This window comes from Protopterus annectens, chromosome 4.part0 (genome assembly GCF_019279795.1).
Source record: "Protopterus annectens isolate FY-2018-M chromosome 4.part0, PAN1.0, whole genome shotgun sequence".
NCBI classification, from domain to species: domain Eukaryota; kingdom Metazoa; phylum Chordata; order Ceratodontiformes; family Protopteridae; genus Protopterus; species Protopterus annectens.
This window is the reverse complement of record NC_056733.1, coordinates 1409215737-1409235072: the sequence shown is the minus strand read 5'-3', so window position 1 is coordinate 1409235072 and position 19336 is coordinate 1409215737. Positions and strand designations below refer to the sequence as shown.

General features: G+C 40.7%; 1 protein-coding gene across 2 annotated transcripts in view; it reads left to right on the top strand.

The window, feature by feature from the left end:
• Nucleotides 1–19336, top strand: part of UBE2B (ubiquitin conjugating enzyme E2 B) — a 649422-nt gene that overhangs the window by 229570 nt on the left and 400516 nt on the right. For both annotated transcript variants that reach the window (XM_044069240.1, XM_044069241.1), the window contains one exon: nt 4984–5009. In XM_044069240.1, the coding sequence (XP_043925175.1) occupies nt 4984–5009 (26 nt within the window). The remainder of the gene's footprint in view (nt 1–4983; nt 5010–19336) is intronic.

The following is a 19336-nucleotide window of genomic DNA, read 5'->3' as shown; positions in this document are numbered from 1 at the left end:
CCAATTAACCTCCACACTCAATATTTTTGGCTTCAGCATATTATATTTCAATATACACATAATTTCCTTTTTCAAAATATAGTCTTTCAGACTTGAGTCCCTCCTTATATGCCTGTTAAAACAGTGGATGTTAAACATCTGCAATCATTTTTATGCCTAACTTTAAAATGTAATGCAACAATATTTTTTTCTTCACTTCCTCGGGCATTAGTCAAAATTAAAATATAGAATGCATTTTCCCGCAGTACGAAAGGTAATGGCATATTAAAATTCACTACCACAGAAAAGATGATGGTTAATCTAAGAGAATTACTATACATCTGTCATACTGCCCACCACAATGGACTTCCTACATATTTTTAATTAAAAGGATTTTGCAATTTAAACGGAACAGAGTGACTACGAGGAACAATATCAGCTGAAAATGGAGACTGTTTATGTCTGCTGCTAAAGAGGCATGATGGCTGAAGTGGATAACCACTTCCACTTGAATATAACAGGATTGGTTAAGACATGTCTGTCTTAATGGTCAGCAATAAACCTGTGGCACACAGAAGTGATCAAGAGGGCTTAAGTGAAGTCTGGTAACATACCTGTGACTCAGAGGGTGACAGGACTAACAATAAACAGAGTACAAAGGATAAGTCCAAATAAAATCACTTTAACTGGCAGGTCTAGGAGACTCTCTTGCAGATACCCACCCTGTGGGAGGAATAAAGACACCTTGTTGAAGTTTCCAGTAGTTTATTCATCATCTACTTCTACATGATCAATTGCTATAAAATGAAACTGATGATCTATAAATTCATTAATATGTTTTGCTAAAGCATTATTTGTTTTATTTTTCTTTATGGAATATTCATGTTCATAGATTCTTTGTAATAACATTCTCTCTGTTTTTACTATATAAAATATAGGACAAGAGTTGCATATCGGTAAATATACTACTGCTTTAGATTTACAATTATATCTACTTTTCAAATAATATTTTTTGTTTCTTAAATGAAAAGCATGTCCTCCTTTAATTTTGAAACACCAGTTGCAGGCTCCACATTTATTCATCCCTTTTACTATATTTCTATTTTTTGGTGTTATATAGGATTCATTTTTTAGTATGTCTTTGCATTAGTAGATGGGAGAGATTCTATTAAGTCAGCTTGTGCTAAATATGTCGACTATGAGTTAAAGATTATAAAAAAAGAAAAATGTATATGTAAAGACTCATGGACATTTTTAGAGCACATGAATGAAGTAGAATTTAATAAAAATGACATTTTAGTAACCATAGACGTATGTGATCTATATACAGTTGGGACTTGAATGGGTTAATGAATTATTGGTTCAATATCGTGTTAATCAAGAAGTAATTAATCTTATAATAGAACTTTTGGAAATAGTATCGAATAATAATTTTTTAATGTTTGACAAAAAATATTTTTTACAGAAAAAAGGTATTGAAATGGGTTCTCCATGTGGAGGCACATATGCAAACCTTGTTTTGGCGTTCTGGGAGAAAAAATATATTTTTAATCAATATTCTATATTTATTAAATCTTATCGGTTTCAAGATGATGTTTGCCTCATTTGGAATGGTACCTTAGAAATTTTAAATGAATTTTTAACATATATTAATCAAACCACAGAATTCTTTAAATTTGCATGGAATATCAATTAACATAGTATTAATTATTTAGATATACAATTTATGAAAGATTTGGAAAATGAAACGTATATTCCAGCTATCCACAGAAAAGAATCATATTCGAACAGCTTTCTTCACTATAATAGTTCTCATCCTGAACATCAGAGAAAATCTGTAGTGAAGGGACAGTTAGTTAGAGCTGCTTGAATGATTACTAATTTTGAACAATTTGAAATAGAATGTGATTTCCTAAGAACTATGTTTATTAATAAATGTTATCCACAAGTATTGGTCGATGCATTAATGTTAGAAGTAACCAATAAAAGATTAAATGGTCATTTTAAGCCTTATCTTATTTAAACAAAAAATAGTAGAGACTATTAACAATAATACATTCAACATAATAAATGACCAAATTATTGATGGTAGAAATAAAGTTGAAAAGGATAATTTTGCAAAAGCTTTAATTATCTCTTACACTCAAGAACATCATTTATTAAGAGAAATATTTATTAATAATTGGGCAATACTTATGGATGATCCACAATGTAAAAAATATTTAGGCGATATACCAAAAATAGTTTACAGAAAAGGTAGAAGCTTTAAAGATGGACTAAAAAATGAATCCTATATAACAACAAAAAATAGAAATATAGTAAAAGGGATGAATAAATGTGGAGCCTGCAATTGGCGTTTCAAAATTAAAGAAGGACATGCTTTTCATTCAAGAAACAAAAAATATTATTTGAAAAGTAGATATAATTGTAAATCTAAAGCAGTAGTATATTTAGCGATGTGTAACACTTGTCCTATATTTTATATAGGAAAAAAAGAGAGAATGTTATCACAAAGAATCTATGAACATGAATATTCCATAAAGAAAAATAAAACAAATAATCCCTTAGCATAACATATTAATGAATTTATAGATCATCAGTTTCATTTTATAGTAATTGATCATGTAGAAGTAGATGATAAACGTCCTTGGGGGTTATTCTTAGAACAAAAAGAATTACAATGCCAAATCAAAGTACAGGCTGATATGTGGCTAGGAATTAATGAACGTAGTTCAATAGCCCCAATTTTAAAACTTAAGGCATTAAATAGAAAGAAAATTTAAAGCTTAAAATAAAATAATTCATTATTATATGTATGTATAGATTTTTAATTACATTATTATCATTCATTATATTATATTATATGTATTTATTAAACACTTTTAAAACAATTTATATTTAAATTATTATTGTGAGGCAAGCATGTATATAATTTATATTATTTTAATTATATATATTTATTTATACATTCATTTTTAAATAATAAAATATATTTTTCATAGAGTTAATCCGCATATAATCTGGCTATTGACTCATAATTTAAGTATATATTTATAATTCTTGCGTCTATACATAATTTAATGTATAGATAATCATTAGATTCTATTTCCCCATTTATTACTATTGGGCATGCTCGAATTTGAAGAGCCACATAGCGGGCTTTTTTTGAATTTACAGGAAGTTATAAAGGGAAGTGATGTCTTTTTTTAAAAGTATTGTCTAATGAAGTTTAATATTAATTAAACGAAAGCGCTCACATTTTATTGTTTGTTATTGCAAATACTGAAGTTCATTTTGCTTTTATAATAAATTTGTTTTGTATCCAGTTGGTGGCTTTTCGCTTTGTCGTTTAGTATCCAGTTTGTTCGTTTTTTTTCGAATTAAACCTGCAAATATACCCATACCTGGACGATTGTCTAATTCAAGTGCTGCTTAATTCTTGCTTCATTCCACATTGAAAGACCGCATTTATGGCGAGTTCATAGGTACATTGGTGACCTGCATTAAACTTTGTCATGTGGTCCCCTTCAGAAGATTTTATGCTCATCTCTGCTGAAAATCTCAGTGAAAGCTGACAAATGTACACAAAATACATTGGCTATGGTGGAGTGCAGCAGCTGGCAAGGCAGAAGGGCATGCTGTGTGGATGCTTACCCAAATGTTTTATCATGTAGTGGCAATGTTGTAATACCTACTTCTAGGTTACTTTAGGAGAGTACATATCAGTAGTACTCCTAATTTAGTTCTCATTTAAAAATTACATGAACCTTACTGTACAAGTTACTTGCATAGTTGCTCTCTTGCTTTAGAGAAAATGTGGTTATGCTTTGTAGTCATCACTGTAATACTAATTTTGCAAATGCCATATTCATGATATTATTTCAGTGTAAATTTCAAACGTGATGTAACTTTTTTTTTTTTTTTTTTTTTTTTTTTCTTGTTTTGGTTAATATAACCTCACCTTTCCAGTCCTCTAGTGCCTGTATCTAAGAGATGTACTTGAAGGCAACCATAATGGGCTTGTATTTTAGTATTTGCAAAAGCAAATGAAAGTAATTGTTCGTCTTTCTTTCATGATTTCTTTCTTGGTAGATGAATGCTGCTTTTTCACTCTGTTAGCAGGGCACATTGAAGACTGTTTTTTTCCAAAGTTAAGTATTTGAATGGATACCAGGCAGAAGTGAGATCTATTTGTGATGAACACTTGTGTGGTCACAAAGCACAATAGATTTAATATGAAAAAACAGCTTAATTTGCTGTACAACAGTTTCATAGTATGCATAAGTAATGGGGATAATTAAGGGTATATAAATAAATAATTTCCAAATGCTAAAGGTGGTCTGTCACAAAAACAGTCAATATTGGCAGAAAAAAGACAGAAAATCCACCTAAGGATGGCCAGTCAGCAAAATCCTACGATCTGAGGAAGACAACAGTCGAAAGCGCTTATCGGATATCTTCAAGGGACAGTTTTGAGCTTTATTTTTCATTTTATTTTCAAGTCGAAGTTTTATTCGTATTAAAGGACTACATTTTAATTGGAACACTTGTGGATTTCATTGATTGGCCATCCTTGGGTGGATTTTCTGTCTTTTTTCTGCCAATTAAGGGTATATGTGGGGGGTGATGTAAAGATGCAGTGCCATTTATATTTTGCCTGTTTTAAATCACTATTTGTTTAATGGCATTTAAGCATTGAACAGTGCTTTCATCAGTTCAGTCTTGGAGCCATTTTGAATTGGTTAGGCACATAGTTTTGTTTAGATTTGTGCAGAGTGAACAATACTTGGCATATGATGGCCTTAAACGAGCATAAATTTTGCTACCTGTTTGAGGGGCAGTGCATACGAGTTTGAGGTGCCCACTCAGTGTGTTGCGATTCATGCAAACTTAGAGTTTTCTGTCTGTTTTTAGTGTATTATCATTTTAGCAAGAATTGTAACGAGGTATGTTCATGCTGAATTTATCAAGTGGTTGAGATAACTTTGTTTATTTTCTCCTTAGGCCTGAAGGAACACCGTTTGAAGATGGTAAGTGCACAATTTTGCCATTTTTTTCAAAGTGTTGGTGTATGGATTTTGGCCCACAGGTTTTTCAAAACAAGATATGACAAGAAAATCTATCTTGTCTGCTAAAGCAGGTGTCCAGGAAGTAGATCTGCACATAAATTTCAATGCTTGTTGTAATATTGTCTGCAATTTTTTTTAAGGCAGCCCTGCATTTCCTTGGTTTCTAGCTCTGTACTAGTACAGTTTGGTTCCCAGACATGCAGACAGCTTACCATTTAGCTTGAGAATCTCCCAACTTATATGCTTTCTGGATGTCCGTGGTCCGTGGTTACCATTTTTACACAGCCCTGGATCCCCTGTTGCCCTCTTCAGCTGTCCCTGATGTACCTCAGGATCTCTGTGGGTTCCCTCAGTGGCACCCTTATGATGCTTATTAGTAATGCCTGTAGAGTGAGGGATCTAGTGCAGAAATTCAAAACGTGGCACCTGAAGTCTCCATTTACATGGGGGCCTGTCAACAGTCCAGCTGTAGCAGTCATATCATTCTCCCTCACCAGCCCAGTGTGCTGATGTAATGGCATGTTGTCTTGATGGGCAGTGATGTGACCTGTGAGGACATGCTTATCCCTACCCCCCCCCCAATACCAGGAGCATCCTGTATGTCCTGCCGAGCAAACTTCTGAGTTGTGATCTCAGCCAGTACTCTGCAAGAATTACTCCCATCATGCTATTTCCCCTTTCTCCGGGTTAGGCACTCCCGTCCTCCTTGTTAGCTCCATTACATGCCAGACTCTGCTCTATCTTGGGTTGCCAGGTCATATGTCGGGATTTTATCCCTTTGCCCCTTTAGGCTCGCTCAGTCTTTCAAGCGTGGCCCCCATCCCCAAACCTTCCTAATCTATGCTTTTAACTGCTATGCTAAGGATGCGTCTCTCTCTGAGGCTGCAGTTTGGGAGGAGTCCTCATATTTTCAAGCTAGGACAGGGGATTAACATCTTTAGCTGGCTCCTCCCTCATTTGAGGATGGCCCAGAGGTTCTTTGTGTTTTACTGTTGCAGTCATTACATTTGGGTTATCTGCTTGCAGGTAGCCCTCAGTCGGCCTGATTACCAAAGTCTTGGGTCCTGTGTCGGTTGCTGTCCCTTTTTCCATGACATCAGGTCGTCAGGGGTGTAAAACATGCAGCCGATGCCATTACATCAGTCTTTCTTGCCGTGCAGTGCCCGAAGCAGAAGCAGTTCGCAAATGCCAGTCAGCTGACTCCTGAAATTTTCTTTTGAGTTTCAGAACCGAAGTCTTCAACTAAAGCTAAGTACCCCATTAGGGAAACTTTTTCTTGCTCCTTACCGATGTCAGTAAAAGTTAATAATTGCATTACTTGTGGAAAGCAAATACCTCCTGAAGATTTTCATTCATTTTGTATTCCTTGCTTAGGCCCTGACCACGACGTACCTTGCTGTCGATTTTGTACTTTATTTAATCAGCGCACTATCAGTCGGTATATTTTTGCCTCTTAAGTATTTTAGTTCTTGGTTTAATTATCCAGAAATGTCGTCTGTTAGCCATCCGACTACCAGGATTCCAAAAAAAAAAGCAAATATAAAGACAGAGACAGGCCGCCGAGGTCCAAAACTGCCGACGACGCTTCTCCTAAGCCAGTTCGCCGGTACTTAGTGAGGTGCTTTCGCAACCCCTGATACCCACTACTTCTGATTCGCAGGCCTCTACTGAGACCCATTCGGAGTCCGGTATGCCGCGAGATGCTTCAACTATAGAACCCGCGGATGTCTCTACCTTGGATGGGTCTGGAGCCGCTGTGCAGCCACTGGCTTCTGAGGGTGTATTCAGGCCTACGGACTTGCATATTAAACCGCCTCCTTCTTCACTTATGCCTAAATCTTGAACCATGCCTAAAAAAACGATACCCAGGCCACATGCTCAGGCCTCTATGCCTAAAAGACAAATGATAAGAATGGCTGAAGATTTAATAACTAATCCGGGGTAGCCAACCCCCCCCCCCACTTCTAAGAGGCCTAGGAATGAAGTTTATGAATCTTCTGACCAGGATTCTGTTATTTCTGATTCTTATGTTGATCTGGTTTTGCTCTTATCTACTTATGATGATTCTGATGCAGAGGACTCCATTCCCTCTGCTTCCCCTCCAGAGGATTTTTCTTTTGGGGAAACCTTGCATACTCTAAGGGAGCATTTCCACTGGGAAAGCCAGGATTTTTCTGACTCAAAAAAGAGGCTTGGGGATTTCTTACTCCTACCTCAGTATAGGCCTTTAGCTATTCCCCCTGTACTGGATATTTTTGATGATGCTTTTTCGTAATCTAGTTTGGCCCCCGATTCCTTGCCTCCTGCTCCCAGAAAACCTGACAGATACTACAGGGTCCCTGAGTCACACAAGTTCGTTTTTAAAAATCCTATTGCGGATCCAGAGACTATTTTACAGGGGCCCAAGGGCATTAAGGCTTCTACTGCTAAAAATCCTACCCCTTCTGATAGAGACTCCAGGGCGCTGGATAGATGGGGTAAGAAGGTTTACACTTCTGCAATCTTGGCCATTAGGACTTTAAACTGCCATTTTCATAAGTATCAGCAACTTGTTATTGGATTGCTTAAACAGAAGATGATCTTGATTCCTGACTGTGTGGAAAATAAAGAATTACAGGATTTAATGCATTCTGCTGAACAAGTTGGAAAACATACTTTGCAATGTGGTTTTGATTCATTAGAGGCCTCTTGCAGGGCTGCTGTTACTGGGTCTGTGCTCAGAAGGCAGCTTGGCTAAAGGAGCAATCCTTGCCTGATCATGTTAAAGCTAAATTGTTGGATAGATCAGGACCACCTGTTTGGCAACAAGGCTGAGGAAGTTCTTAAAAAGATGGAAGATAAAGCTAAATCTATGCAAACTGTTAAAGATTTCTTACAAGTTCAGACTCCTAGATTTAGTAGGCACTGGCCCTCTAAGAATTGGTCCTTTTCAGCCCCTTCCAGGTCTTCTCAAGCCAAACCCAGACACAGCAAACGCCCCAGGTTTCAGTCCCAGGGGACACACGGGACTAAGCAGTGGGGGGCCTCCACTTCCAAATCTGGGAGTGATAAGACTCCCCCCTATGGTAAACTGTCTCAATGACTTCCATTTAAAATTTCCAAGTACTTATCAACTGACTGCCCGTTTGGGGGGGAAAGACTGCTCTTCTATAAAGAACTGGTAACTCATTACCCAGAACAAATGGGTTTTAAATATAGTGTCCCAGGGATACAAATTTCACTTCCACACATTGCCAACACCAAGCGGGTGGCCGGACCTACCCCCAAATCAGTGGGCAGAGGCCCAAAAACAAGTACTTTCTCTCTTAAGCATGGGGGCTATTCAACTGGTACTGGAAGAGGAAAAGGGACAAGGTTTCTACTTTCCTGGTACCCAGAAAAGACAATTTATGGCGTCCTGTCCTGGACCTGTCTACTCTAAACACTTTTTTGGAAATTCCAAAATTCAAGATGCTGACTCTTCACCAATTACTTCCTATGCTAGGCAAAGATGCCTGGTTGGCAACACTAGATTTAAAAGAAGCATACCTGCACATCCCAATCAGGGAATCTTGCAGAAGATACCTACGCTTCAAAGCAGGCTACACGCACTATCAGTTCTCTGCACTGCCCTTTGGCTTATCTACTGTGCCCAGGGTATTCACAAAGTCCCTATCTCCAGTTATTGCATTTTGCAGGCAAAGAAATATTCAAATACACCCATACTTGGACGATTGTCTAATTCAGGCAGAAAGCCAGGACATACTTTTGAATCATCTGGCCTTTGTACAAAGGGTTCTAACTTGTCTGGGGTACACCATAAATGAAAAGAAATCACACCTGTACCCTGTCAACAAATTATATTCCTGGGAGCAAGCTTGAATACAACTTCCCAGATGGCTTACCTCACGCCAGAGAAACAAAATCATTTGACAACCTACTTCAAACAAGTGGCCACAAAAACCCTGCTATCTGCAAGACAAATACTGCAAGCCTTTGGGTTCATGGCCTCCTGCATTCTTCTAATTCCATATGCAAGACTGCATATAAGGAAACTACAGTGGTGTCTAAAAAGCCTATGGTGTCAACATTCTCAGGATCTAGAAGCAGTGATTCATATCATACCTTGCCTATGCCTGGAATTCCTTTGGTGGGCAGAGGCCTGCCACCACAATAAGGGACTACCTTTCACATCACAACAGACTCATCAGACTATGCATGGGGGATGGGGGGCTCACCTGGCAGGGAAGTGCATTCAGGGCAAATGGAACGCAAGTCAAATGCATCTGCATATCAATCAAAAAGAAATGCTGTACAGAATGCTCTTGACAGACTTCAAGGACCACATTTTTCCAGGACAACTTATGGTAAAAACGGACAACACCACTGTTATGTGGTACATAAAACAAGCAGGGGGGCACACATTCCTACCCCCTCTGCAGACTAGCCATGGCATTGCGAAACACAGCCTTGAGCTACCAAGTGCACCTACAAGGTCAATTCCTGCCAGGAAAATTAAATACACTGGCAGACTGACTAAGCAGAAACCTCATGGACCCACACGAGTGGAAACTGGAACCAAGGATTTTCAACATGTTGACAAGCAAATGGGGGAGCCCAGATGTAGACCTGTTTGCCTCTCCCCAGAACTACCAATTGGACAAATTTTGCACAAGGACTTCCACAAGCAAGCCTGGAAAGTGGATGATCAGTCTATGCCTCCCCCCCCGTCTCTGCTTTCCAAAGTACTACTAAAAATCAAACAGGACAAACCAAGGATTATTTTGATTGCTCTAGACTGGCCACGCCAACACTGGTACCCCCTCCTGCGCAGTGTGTCACGGTTATCCCCATTTCACCTGCCTCAGACTCCTTCCCTGTTGTCTCAGCAGGAGAACCAGATTCTGCACCCTCAGCTTCTAACACTGAACCTTGCAGCCTGGCTAATTACATAATCTCTCCTCTACCATTCCTCAGTAAACCTGTGATGGATATCATTTTAGAGGCAAGGAGACCTAGTACTAGAAAATCTTATGCTGAAAAATGGAAAAGATTCTGTGCCTGGAACCAATCTCAAGGGATGAGCACAGCAGTGCCCAGTTTATCTCAGATTTTACAGTACTTGACTGAGATGCTTCACAAGGGCCTGTCTTTTTCCTCCATTAAAATCCAAGCCTCAGCCATTTCAGCTCCTTATAGCACAGAACCGCCCTTCTCTCATCCACTGCTCATTCAGTTCCTCAGAGGGGCCAAAAAAATTGAGACCACCCAGGAGAGCTCCAACCCCAGCCTGGGACCTTAACTTTGGAGAAACTCCCTCTACCTCCTTTCGAGCCAGCTGCTACTGCAGACTTAAAATTTCTTTCTTAGAAAACAGCTTTTCTTTTAGCAATCACTTCAGCTAGAAGGGTATCTGAATTACAGGCACTTATGGCAGTGGAGCCTTTCATCATCTTTCATGCAGACGGTGTCCCTCAGAACCAATCCATCCTTCATACCCAAGGTGGTATCCAGTGTGGCTCTTAATCAGTCTATTCATTTGCCAACCTTCTTTCCCAATCCACAGAACAAAGGGGAACGGATACTGCATTCCTTAGATGTGCACAGACAACTTAGATTCTACTTGGACAGGACTAAACCTCAAAGGAAATCTGAACAGCTGCTGGTGGTATTCGCTGCAGGGGCAGAGGGGAAGGCTATTTCAAAGCAAACCATTTCTAAAAGGGTAGGTCATTGCATTCATTTCTGCTTTAAGCACCATGGAAAACTTATCCCCCAGGGGATCAGACCTCATTCCACTAGGGCTGTATCTACCTCTACAGCCTTTCTCAGAGGCATCCTACCAGGGACATGCTAGAAGCTGCTACCTGGAGTTCTGTGCATACTTTCACCAAGCATTATCATTTGCCAATTTTCTCTAAATCCAGAGCTGGCTTTGCAACTGCAGTCTTGCTGGGCCTTATAGCTGGTCCTTATAGCTGGTCCTAATGCTATCTAAATTCCCTCCATCCAACCATAGCTTTGGGAATCTACCCAAATGTAATGACTGCAACAGTGAAACCCTAAGAACATAGTACAGTTGTGTACACTTACCATAAATGTAGATGTTCGAGTGTATTCACTGTTCCAGTCCTGGTTACCCTCCCTCCAGCCCCCTAACCTCTTCTGGCTATACATCTACTTTCCTTTACTATGCTTAAAAGCCTTTTTGGTGTATTTGCTTTTTTGTTGGGGGTATATCATTGTACTTTTATATTTAATTGCTCCCCATTAGGGGGGCACCTCACATCTGTGGCAAGAAAAACTGATGTAATGGCGTCTGCTGCATGTTTTATACCTCTGATGACCTGACGTCATGGAAGAAGGGACAGCAACCGACGCAGGACCCAAGATTTTGTTAATCAGGCTGACTGAGGGCTACCTGCAAGCAGATAACCCAAATGTAATGACTGCAACAGTGAATACACTCGAACATCTACATTTATGGTAAGTGTACACAACTGTACTTTTTGACGCAAAAATCTCTGCAGAGGTGTAGTAGACATTATGCCTTATCTTAAATGGTTTTATGAGGTGAAAATAGCTTTTAAGATTGGTTAGTGAAATTTATCTTGCAGTGTGTATGTTAAAGAAGGGTAATGGAATGAAAATGAAAATTGGTGTTCAGTTCCAGGCAGAGGATACCACTGAGGCAAGTCTGTGTTAAGCTGTCAGGGCTTGTGATTGTATACAAGAATGGAGTGAAGAGAATGGTATACATGGCAGTTTTTGTATTGGTTGTTGGCTTTTAGCCACATGGTGGCACTTTTAAATATCTGAAGCGGCTACAGAGCTTAATACTGTATCTGAATGTTATGTATATATGCTGTTTGACCCCTTGCTTGCCTACTGTCATCCTTCCTCTAATTGTCTTGAGCCATTCTTCCCTTCCAATGGCAAAGTTGTCTTGATTTCTCTCTCTAAAGTCCTTATTGAGGAGCATTAGCCATGTAGGTGTGGTTGTTGCTTTACACACCCCATCTGTAGACTTCTCTGCAGCCTGGGGCTGGGCCACCTATAGTCATTTGCTAGCCAAGACTGACAGCCCAGCAGCCCACAGGAGAAAAACTGTCAGCATTGGTTTACAACTCTAACCTTTAGCTCAGCAGGTGCTCGGTAGTACCCCCCCCCCCACTGCTGTCAGTTTGTGCGCCAACAGGGAAGCAAGTCATACCTGCAGGCGTGGGGGGGGGGGGTCCCTAGGCCTAACCCCAGCCCCCTGTTGGCTGAAGTGACTCTTGATGGCACCTCTCACCGTGAGGGTCTACTGGACCCATTGTCTGGGTATGCAAGTTCCCACATATATAGTGGAGCCTGTTATCACTAACTTAGTAATATCAAGCAGAGGCATAGCTAAGGTGAGGCAGATGTTCATCGTATTACACTGCTGCAGTTATTACACTTGGGTCATCCTGCTATCAGGTGGTTCCCCAGCCGGCCTGAGTTCCAAAGTCCCATTCCGGCGTCGACCGCTGTTGACTCCTCCTTGACGTCAGTGCGACAGGGGTATACGAGATGCAGCCAATGCCATTTTCTTCAGTTTTTCTTGCCCCAGATGTCAGGTGCCCCCAAATAGGTAGGCAATTCAAATTGCTAGTAAAATATACAAAAGAAAAAGCAAACAACCATTTTTAGTTACCAGCAAATACTCCCCATAGGTAATAAAGGGTAGATGACCTAGGTAAGTACTAGAAAGTAAGAGGGGAAGGAGGGAGGGTAACCTGGACTGCAGCAGTGTTTACACTCGAACATCTACATTTATGGTAGGTACAAAACTGTACTATGTTCGTGTTACACTGCTGCAGTCATTACACTTGGGTGGAATCCCAAAGCTGAGGTAGGGAGGCTGGATCTATAAGGCATTAGGGGTGGCTATAAGGCCCTGCAGTACAGCAGTGGCGAAGCCAGCTCTTGATTTGGAGTATAAAGGCAAATGGTAATGTTTGGTGAAGGTATGCACAGAACTCCATGTTGCTGCTTCCAAAATATCCTTGGTAGGTACTCCTCTGAGGTAGGCAGTTGAAGTGGCTGTTGCCCTGGTGGAGTGAGATCTAATGCTGTTAGGTACAGGTTTCCCATGGTGGGTGTAACAGAAATGTAAACAGTGTCCTATCCATTTTGAAATAGTCTGTTTTGAAATGGCTTTTCCCTGTGTTCCTGCAGCGTATGCTACCAATAATTGCTCAGATTTTCTGAAAGCTTTGGTTTTGTCCAAGTAGAAGCGTAACTGCCTGTGAATGTCCAAAAAATGTAATAGTCTCTCCCCTTTGTTCTGTGGTTTTGGATAAAAAGTTGGCAAGTGAATAGTTTGTCATAAATGTATGGTTAATTCTTAAAGACACCCCTGTCATGGTGGAAGAGGAGGAAGGGTTCCACTGCCATTAGTGCCTGTAATTCTGAAACTCGTCGTGCTGATGTTATTGCCAGTAACAGAGCAGTTTTCCAAGAGATGTATTTTAATTCTGCTGTGCTAGCTGGCTCAAAAGGAGATAGTTAATTTTTCCAAAACAAAGTTGAGGTCCCAAGTTGGTGTAGGTGCTCTACGGGGTGGTCTTATGTTTTTAGCCCCTCTCAGGTACTGTTTGAGCAAAGGATTAGAAAAAATTGGTGGATCCGTGTTGTAATGAGCAGAAATAGCTGAGGCGTGGATCTTGATGGATGAAAAAGAGAGGCCCTTGTCCAGTATCTCAGTTAAGTATTGCAGTATCTGAGGAATGTTTGGGACAAGAGGGTCAATGCTGTGCGCTTGGTACCAGGCACAGAATCTCTTCCATTTATCCGAGTAGGCTTTCCTGGTGCTAGGCCTTCTGGCCTCCAGAATGACATCCATAACAGCTTTGGAGAGAGGCATTGCTTGCTTGACTAAGGAATTTTCCATGCAGCTAGATGTAAGGTCTTTAGCTGGCTGTGAAGTACCTGATTGTTGTGCTGTGTCAATAACTGTGGGATTTGAGGCAAAATCCAGGGTGGTTCTTGTGCTAAGTTCTTTAAGATTGGGTACCAGTGCTGGCGTGGCCAGTCTGGTGCAATCAGGATCATCTTCCTGCCTGGCTTTTATGAGTACCTTTGGACGGAGAGGTAAAGGAGGGAAAGCGTATATTTGTATTTTTTTCCAGCTGAATGAGAGGGCATCCACTTTCCATGCTTGTGGATGGTAGCTCCTTGTGCAGAATTTCTGTAATTGGAAGTTCATTGGGGAAGCAAACAGATGTCCGGGCTCCACCATTTTTGTGTTATCATTTCTGAATATTTGTGTTCAATTCCCATTCGTGGGGGTCCATGATGTTTCTGCTTAGGTTGTCTGCCAGTGTGTTTTTTTCTCCTGGCAGGAATTGTGCTTGCAGATGAACTTGGTAGTTTAGAGCTGTGTTTCACAAGGTCATGGCTTGTCTGCAGAGGGGGTAGGAGTGTGTGCCCCCTTGCTTGTTTATGTACCACATGACTGTGGTGTTGTCTGTCTTTAGTAGTAATTGTCCTGGATGCAGCAGATCCTTGAAAGCTATAATTGCATTTTGTACAGCTAGCATCTCTTTTTGATTGATGTGGAGATGTCTTTGGTCTGTGGGCCACTCGCCCTGAATACATTTTCCTGCCATATGTGCTCCCCAGGCGTAATCAGATGCATCTGTTGTCAGTGTTTGCCTGGCTGTGGGTTGAGTGAAAGGCTGTCCCTTGTTGAGGTGACAAGCTTGAGCCCACCATCGAAACTCCTGTTTTAGGCAAGGAATTAGTGATATAACTGTTTCCAAACTTTGACAGTGTTGAGACCATACACTCTTTAGGTACCATTGTAGTTTCCTCATATGCAGTCTGGCATATGGAATTAGTAGTATGCAAGATGCCATGTAGCCCAAGGCCTGCAGAATTTTTCTTGCAGGGAGTTGGGTCTTTGTTGCCATTAAATGAAAGTATTGAGTCAGTTGTCCTTGCTTGCCTAGCGTGAGATAAGCCATCTGGGCCTTTGTGTTCAAGCTGGCACCCAGGAATATTATCTGTTGTGAAGGCACTAGTTTTGATTTCTTTTCGTTTACTGTGTACCCCTGGCAACTTAACTTTTTTACGTATGCCAGATGCTTTAGTAGAATGTCCTTGCTCTCTGCTTGAATCAGGCAGTCGTCCAGGTATGGATAAATTTGAATTTCTGTTTGCCTGCAAAATGCAATTACTGGTGCCAGGCACTTTGTGAAGACCCTGGACGCAGTAGGTAAGCCAAAGGGCAGTGCAGAGAATTGATAGTGCATTGAACCTGCTAGAAATCTGAGGTATCTTCTGCAGTTTTGCCTGATAGGGACATGCAGGTATGCCTCTTTGCGGTCCAAAGTCACAAGCCAAGCTTTCTTGCCCAGCATGGAAGAAGCTGCTGTAGTGTCAACATCTTGAATTTCAGAACATCCAGGTAAGTGTTTAGTGAAGAAAGGTCCAGAATGGGTCTTCAGGCTTTGTCCTTTCTGGGGACCAGAAAGAGTATAGAGTAAAATCCTTGTCCTTGTTCCTGTGGTGGTACCTTTTGAATAGCTCTCATGTCCATGAGTGCTGTAATTTGTTTTTGAGCCTCTGCCCATCGATTTGGTGGCAGATTTGGCATTCCTTTTAACCTTGGCAGAGTATGAAAGTGGAACCTGTACCCTTGAGATACAATGTTGAGAACCCATTTGTTTTTGGTGATGCAGTGCCAATTGTGATAGAAAAGTGCCAGTTTTCCTCCTAAGGGGGCTGCCAAGAGAGAGCTGTTTGGCAGCTGCAGTGGAAAGTCATTGAGGCTGCTTTTTGTAAGGTTGAGGCTTGTCTTCCCCTTCTTTCTGGCCTGGTGTGCCCCATTGTCGAGGCCTGTAGGGGCCTTGTGTCTGACCTCTACCTCTTGGACATCTGTATCTGCCCCTTTGAGGTCTGTCTGTGACTGGAAAGGACCAATTCTTTGTTGGCCAATTTCTGCTAAAACGAGGAGGCAGAACCTGTAAGAAATCTTTCACCGTTTGCATAGATTTTGCCTTATCCTCCATCTTCTTTAATACCTCCCCTGCCTTAACTCCAAAGAGCACATCCCTTTGCAAAGATGCATCCAATAATTGGACCTTAACATGATCTGGTAACGTATGTCCTTTTTAACCAAGCATGCCTTCTAATGACAGAGGCTGTAACTGCTGCTCTACAAGAGGCCTCTAATGAATCAAAACCCACATTGCAAAGTATGTTTTCCCACTTGTTCAGCTGCATGCAATAAATCCTGCATTTCTTTAAAATTAGGAGTATCTGAATCTGGAAGCATCTTTTGTTTCAACTGAGACATCAAAAATTGCTGATATTTTAGCATGTGAAACTGGCAGTTCAAGGCTCTCATTGCTAAAGTTGCAAACATATATACCTTTTTTCCCCCATCTGTCTAATGCTCTGGAATCTCTGTCAGAGAGAACTGGGTTTTTTGCTGATGAGGCCTTAATCCCTTTGGGTCCCTGAGAAATAGTTTCAGGGTCAGCAACAGGGCTTTTGTACAGAAATTTGTGAGAGTCAGGGACTCTGTAATATCTATCAGGTTTAACTGGGGCTGGGGGTAAGGAGTCAGGGTTTAAGCTGGATTCAGTGTACACATCATCCACAATATCTAAAACTGGTGGGATAGCAAGGGGTCTGTATTGAGGCAATAAAAGGAAGTCTCTGAGCCTTTTCTTGGATTCTGAGTAATCCTGGCCTTCCCAATGGAAATGTTCCCTCATGGTATGTAATGACTGCAGCAGTGTTTACACTCGAACATCTACATTTATGGTAGGTACAAAACTGTACTTTTCCCCAGGTACAGTATTAGGGGGACATGTTCAACTGGTCCTTTCAGTCATCCGCCGTGTTACTGACATTCAGAAATGAATGCCAGTATTGCACTTTTTCAATCAAGCATTTTGTGTCTCATCGTGCAGAATAAACTGGAACAACTGCTTCTTTGCTGCAAAGGAATTTTTTTTTTCATGTTAAGTCAGAGGAAGCGGATCCTTTTTTTTTCCAACTCTAGGGGAGATGGATGTCATATTGGGAGACAGCACAGGGTATAGAATTAGCTAGCTACCTCTATAATTTAAAGCCGCCCTCCTTGCCTCATGCTGCTTTCCAAAGGTTAAAGGCTTCTACTTGTTTGGGGCTTACAGCCAACTGAATCGCATCTGCTTTGAACGAGCTTGGCATCAGCTGCTTACTTATCCTCACCATCTGCCAAGCTTCTCCATCACCCAAGCCACTGCTCACACTCTGTTCATAGTCAGGACTTTGACAGCCCAACTCTAACTACAGAAAGAAAATGCTTATGTTTCTGTGACTGAGAATGCTATTTGCTCATATAACAGCTGCAAGTAATCTAATGTACCTTTGTTGATTGTCAGGAAAAATGCGTTAGACATGAGGGTAAAGCAAAGAAATTCAAAGTCTTTGAAAATTGGGAGAAAAATCAACATTAACAAATGTCAAAAGCACCAAGCACTTTAATCATTCTACAAAGACTGATTGGTTAAGTGTGCTAAAATGTTTATGCTTTGTCTTTTTAGGCAGCTTGACTTTGTTCAGATGCAAAGAAAATTCACAGCAAGTTGAATGTGTATTTTGAAGTGAAAACCTACTTGGTGGTTAGGAGGGTGTTGAGGAACTTTTAATGTAGTATAAGGACTAAATACATTCAGTGGCAGCAGGGAGTTATTTGCAGACAGAAAAAAATTAGTGAATGGATTCCCATTGCTGTATCTTCATATGGGTTTCTCCTGTTTTTTTGCAAGGTTATTTTGAAGTTGGACTGCTTTTTAAGAGTCTGATGTGTTAAAACTCCACTCAGAGATGCAGTGCCTATTGTAACTGCTGTAGATATGCATTCTAATGCCATGTGTATATATATATGTGTATATATATATATGTGTGTGTATGTGTGTGTGGGTGGCATGTGTGTGTGTGTGTGTGTGTGTGTATATATATGTATATATATATATATATATATATATATATATATATATATATATATATATATATTTTACATGTGGTTGAAAATGATTTCAGGCAGCCCACTTCACTGAAAGCACATTTGGTCGAATTCTATTTGGTTGAAAATGGAATATAGCCCCTGTCCCACTGCAGTGCGTCCTTGGAGTGAGAATATAAAGATGTTATGTGATTCTATCTCGCCTACATTCAATACTGATGGGCTCGGAGCCGATCCCTCGGCTCCGACTCGGCACGCTATGCTATAGCGCGAGGCCTCTTATTGGCTGAGCTATTTCTTATCCCAGGATGCACCACCACTAATCCCCCAGATCTCGTTTGCCGCTTACAAGCTAGGACGTGGTCTCAAACTTGGCTGGGCTAAGTACTGTTTTATTCAGGCTTTTCCTGTCAGGAATTTGCTTATTTTGAACCCAAAAGCTGTTTTAACAGCTATTGTTGTGATATGAGTGTGTTTAGCCAAATCTGTTGAGGAATTTGTGTTTTTTCGTCAAGGGAAGGTTTCCCGTTTAAGTTAGAGGGGCCTTCCCCTATTTTCTATTACTAGCTTTTTATTGTGTGTCAAGTACCTGCTTGAGTTAGAGGGTCTTGACCCTCCTTTACTGTGTTTTGTGCATTCTAGTACTTAATGTTTGTTTAAAAAAAAAAAAAAAAAAAAAAAAAAAAAACTTTATATTTTAAACTTAAAACTTGCTAGTTTTTTTTTTTTTTGTCTGTATTATTATTCTTAGAGGTTGTTACAATGTCTAAAGAGCATAGACCCTCTGGGTTTAAAAAGGGTGCGAGGTGTGGTTATAAAATGTCCATAACGGACGACCACTCCTCGTGCGTTTATTGTTTAGGCGCCAAGCACCTACAAGAGTCATGTAGCGTGTGTCACGCCTTTTCATCAAGAGTCCTCCAGGAGAGGAAGAACAAATTAATACTAAAAGGGTTGATTAAGCCATCCTTCGAGGAGGCTTTATCTTCCTCTTCCTCTCCTTCAAAAAAGAAAAAAAGCGTCGGCTCCGACCAGTCTGTCGGAACCGACTGCCAAAAAACCTAGGCAGGCTTCTCCATCGGCTCCACGGACTTGGAGCCGGGCGGGCGGTCTGCCTCGATGCCTCCAGTCTCGACCCCTCTGGTTTCAGAGCCGAGGATTGGGGCATCGAGAGGTGGGTCACCTTCATCGGCTCCACTGATATTGGAGCCGATGAGGGTTACCGGCTCAGACTCTTCCCCTTCGGCGCCGAAGGCCTCCTCGGCACTGAGGGAAATTGTTTTGAGATCTCCTCGGAACCGATAGTAATAGAATCCATTGA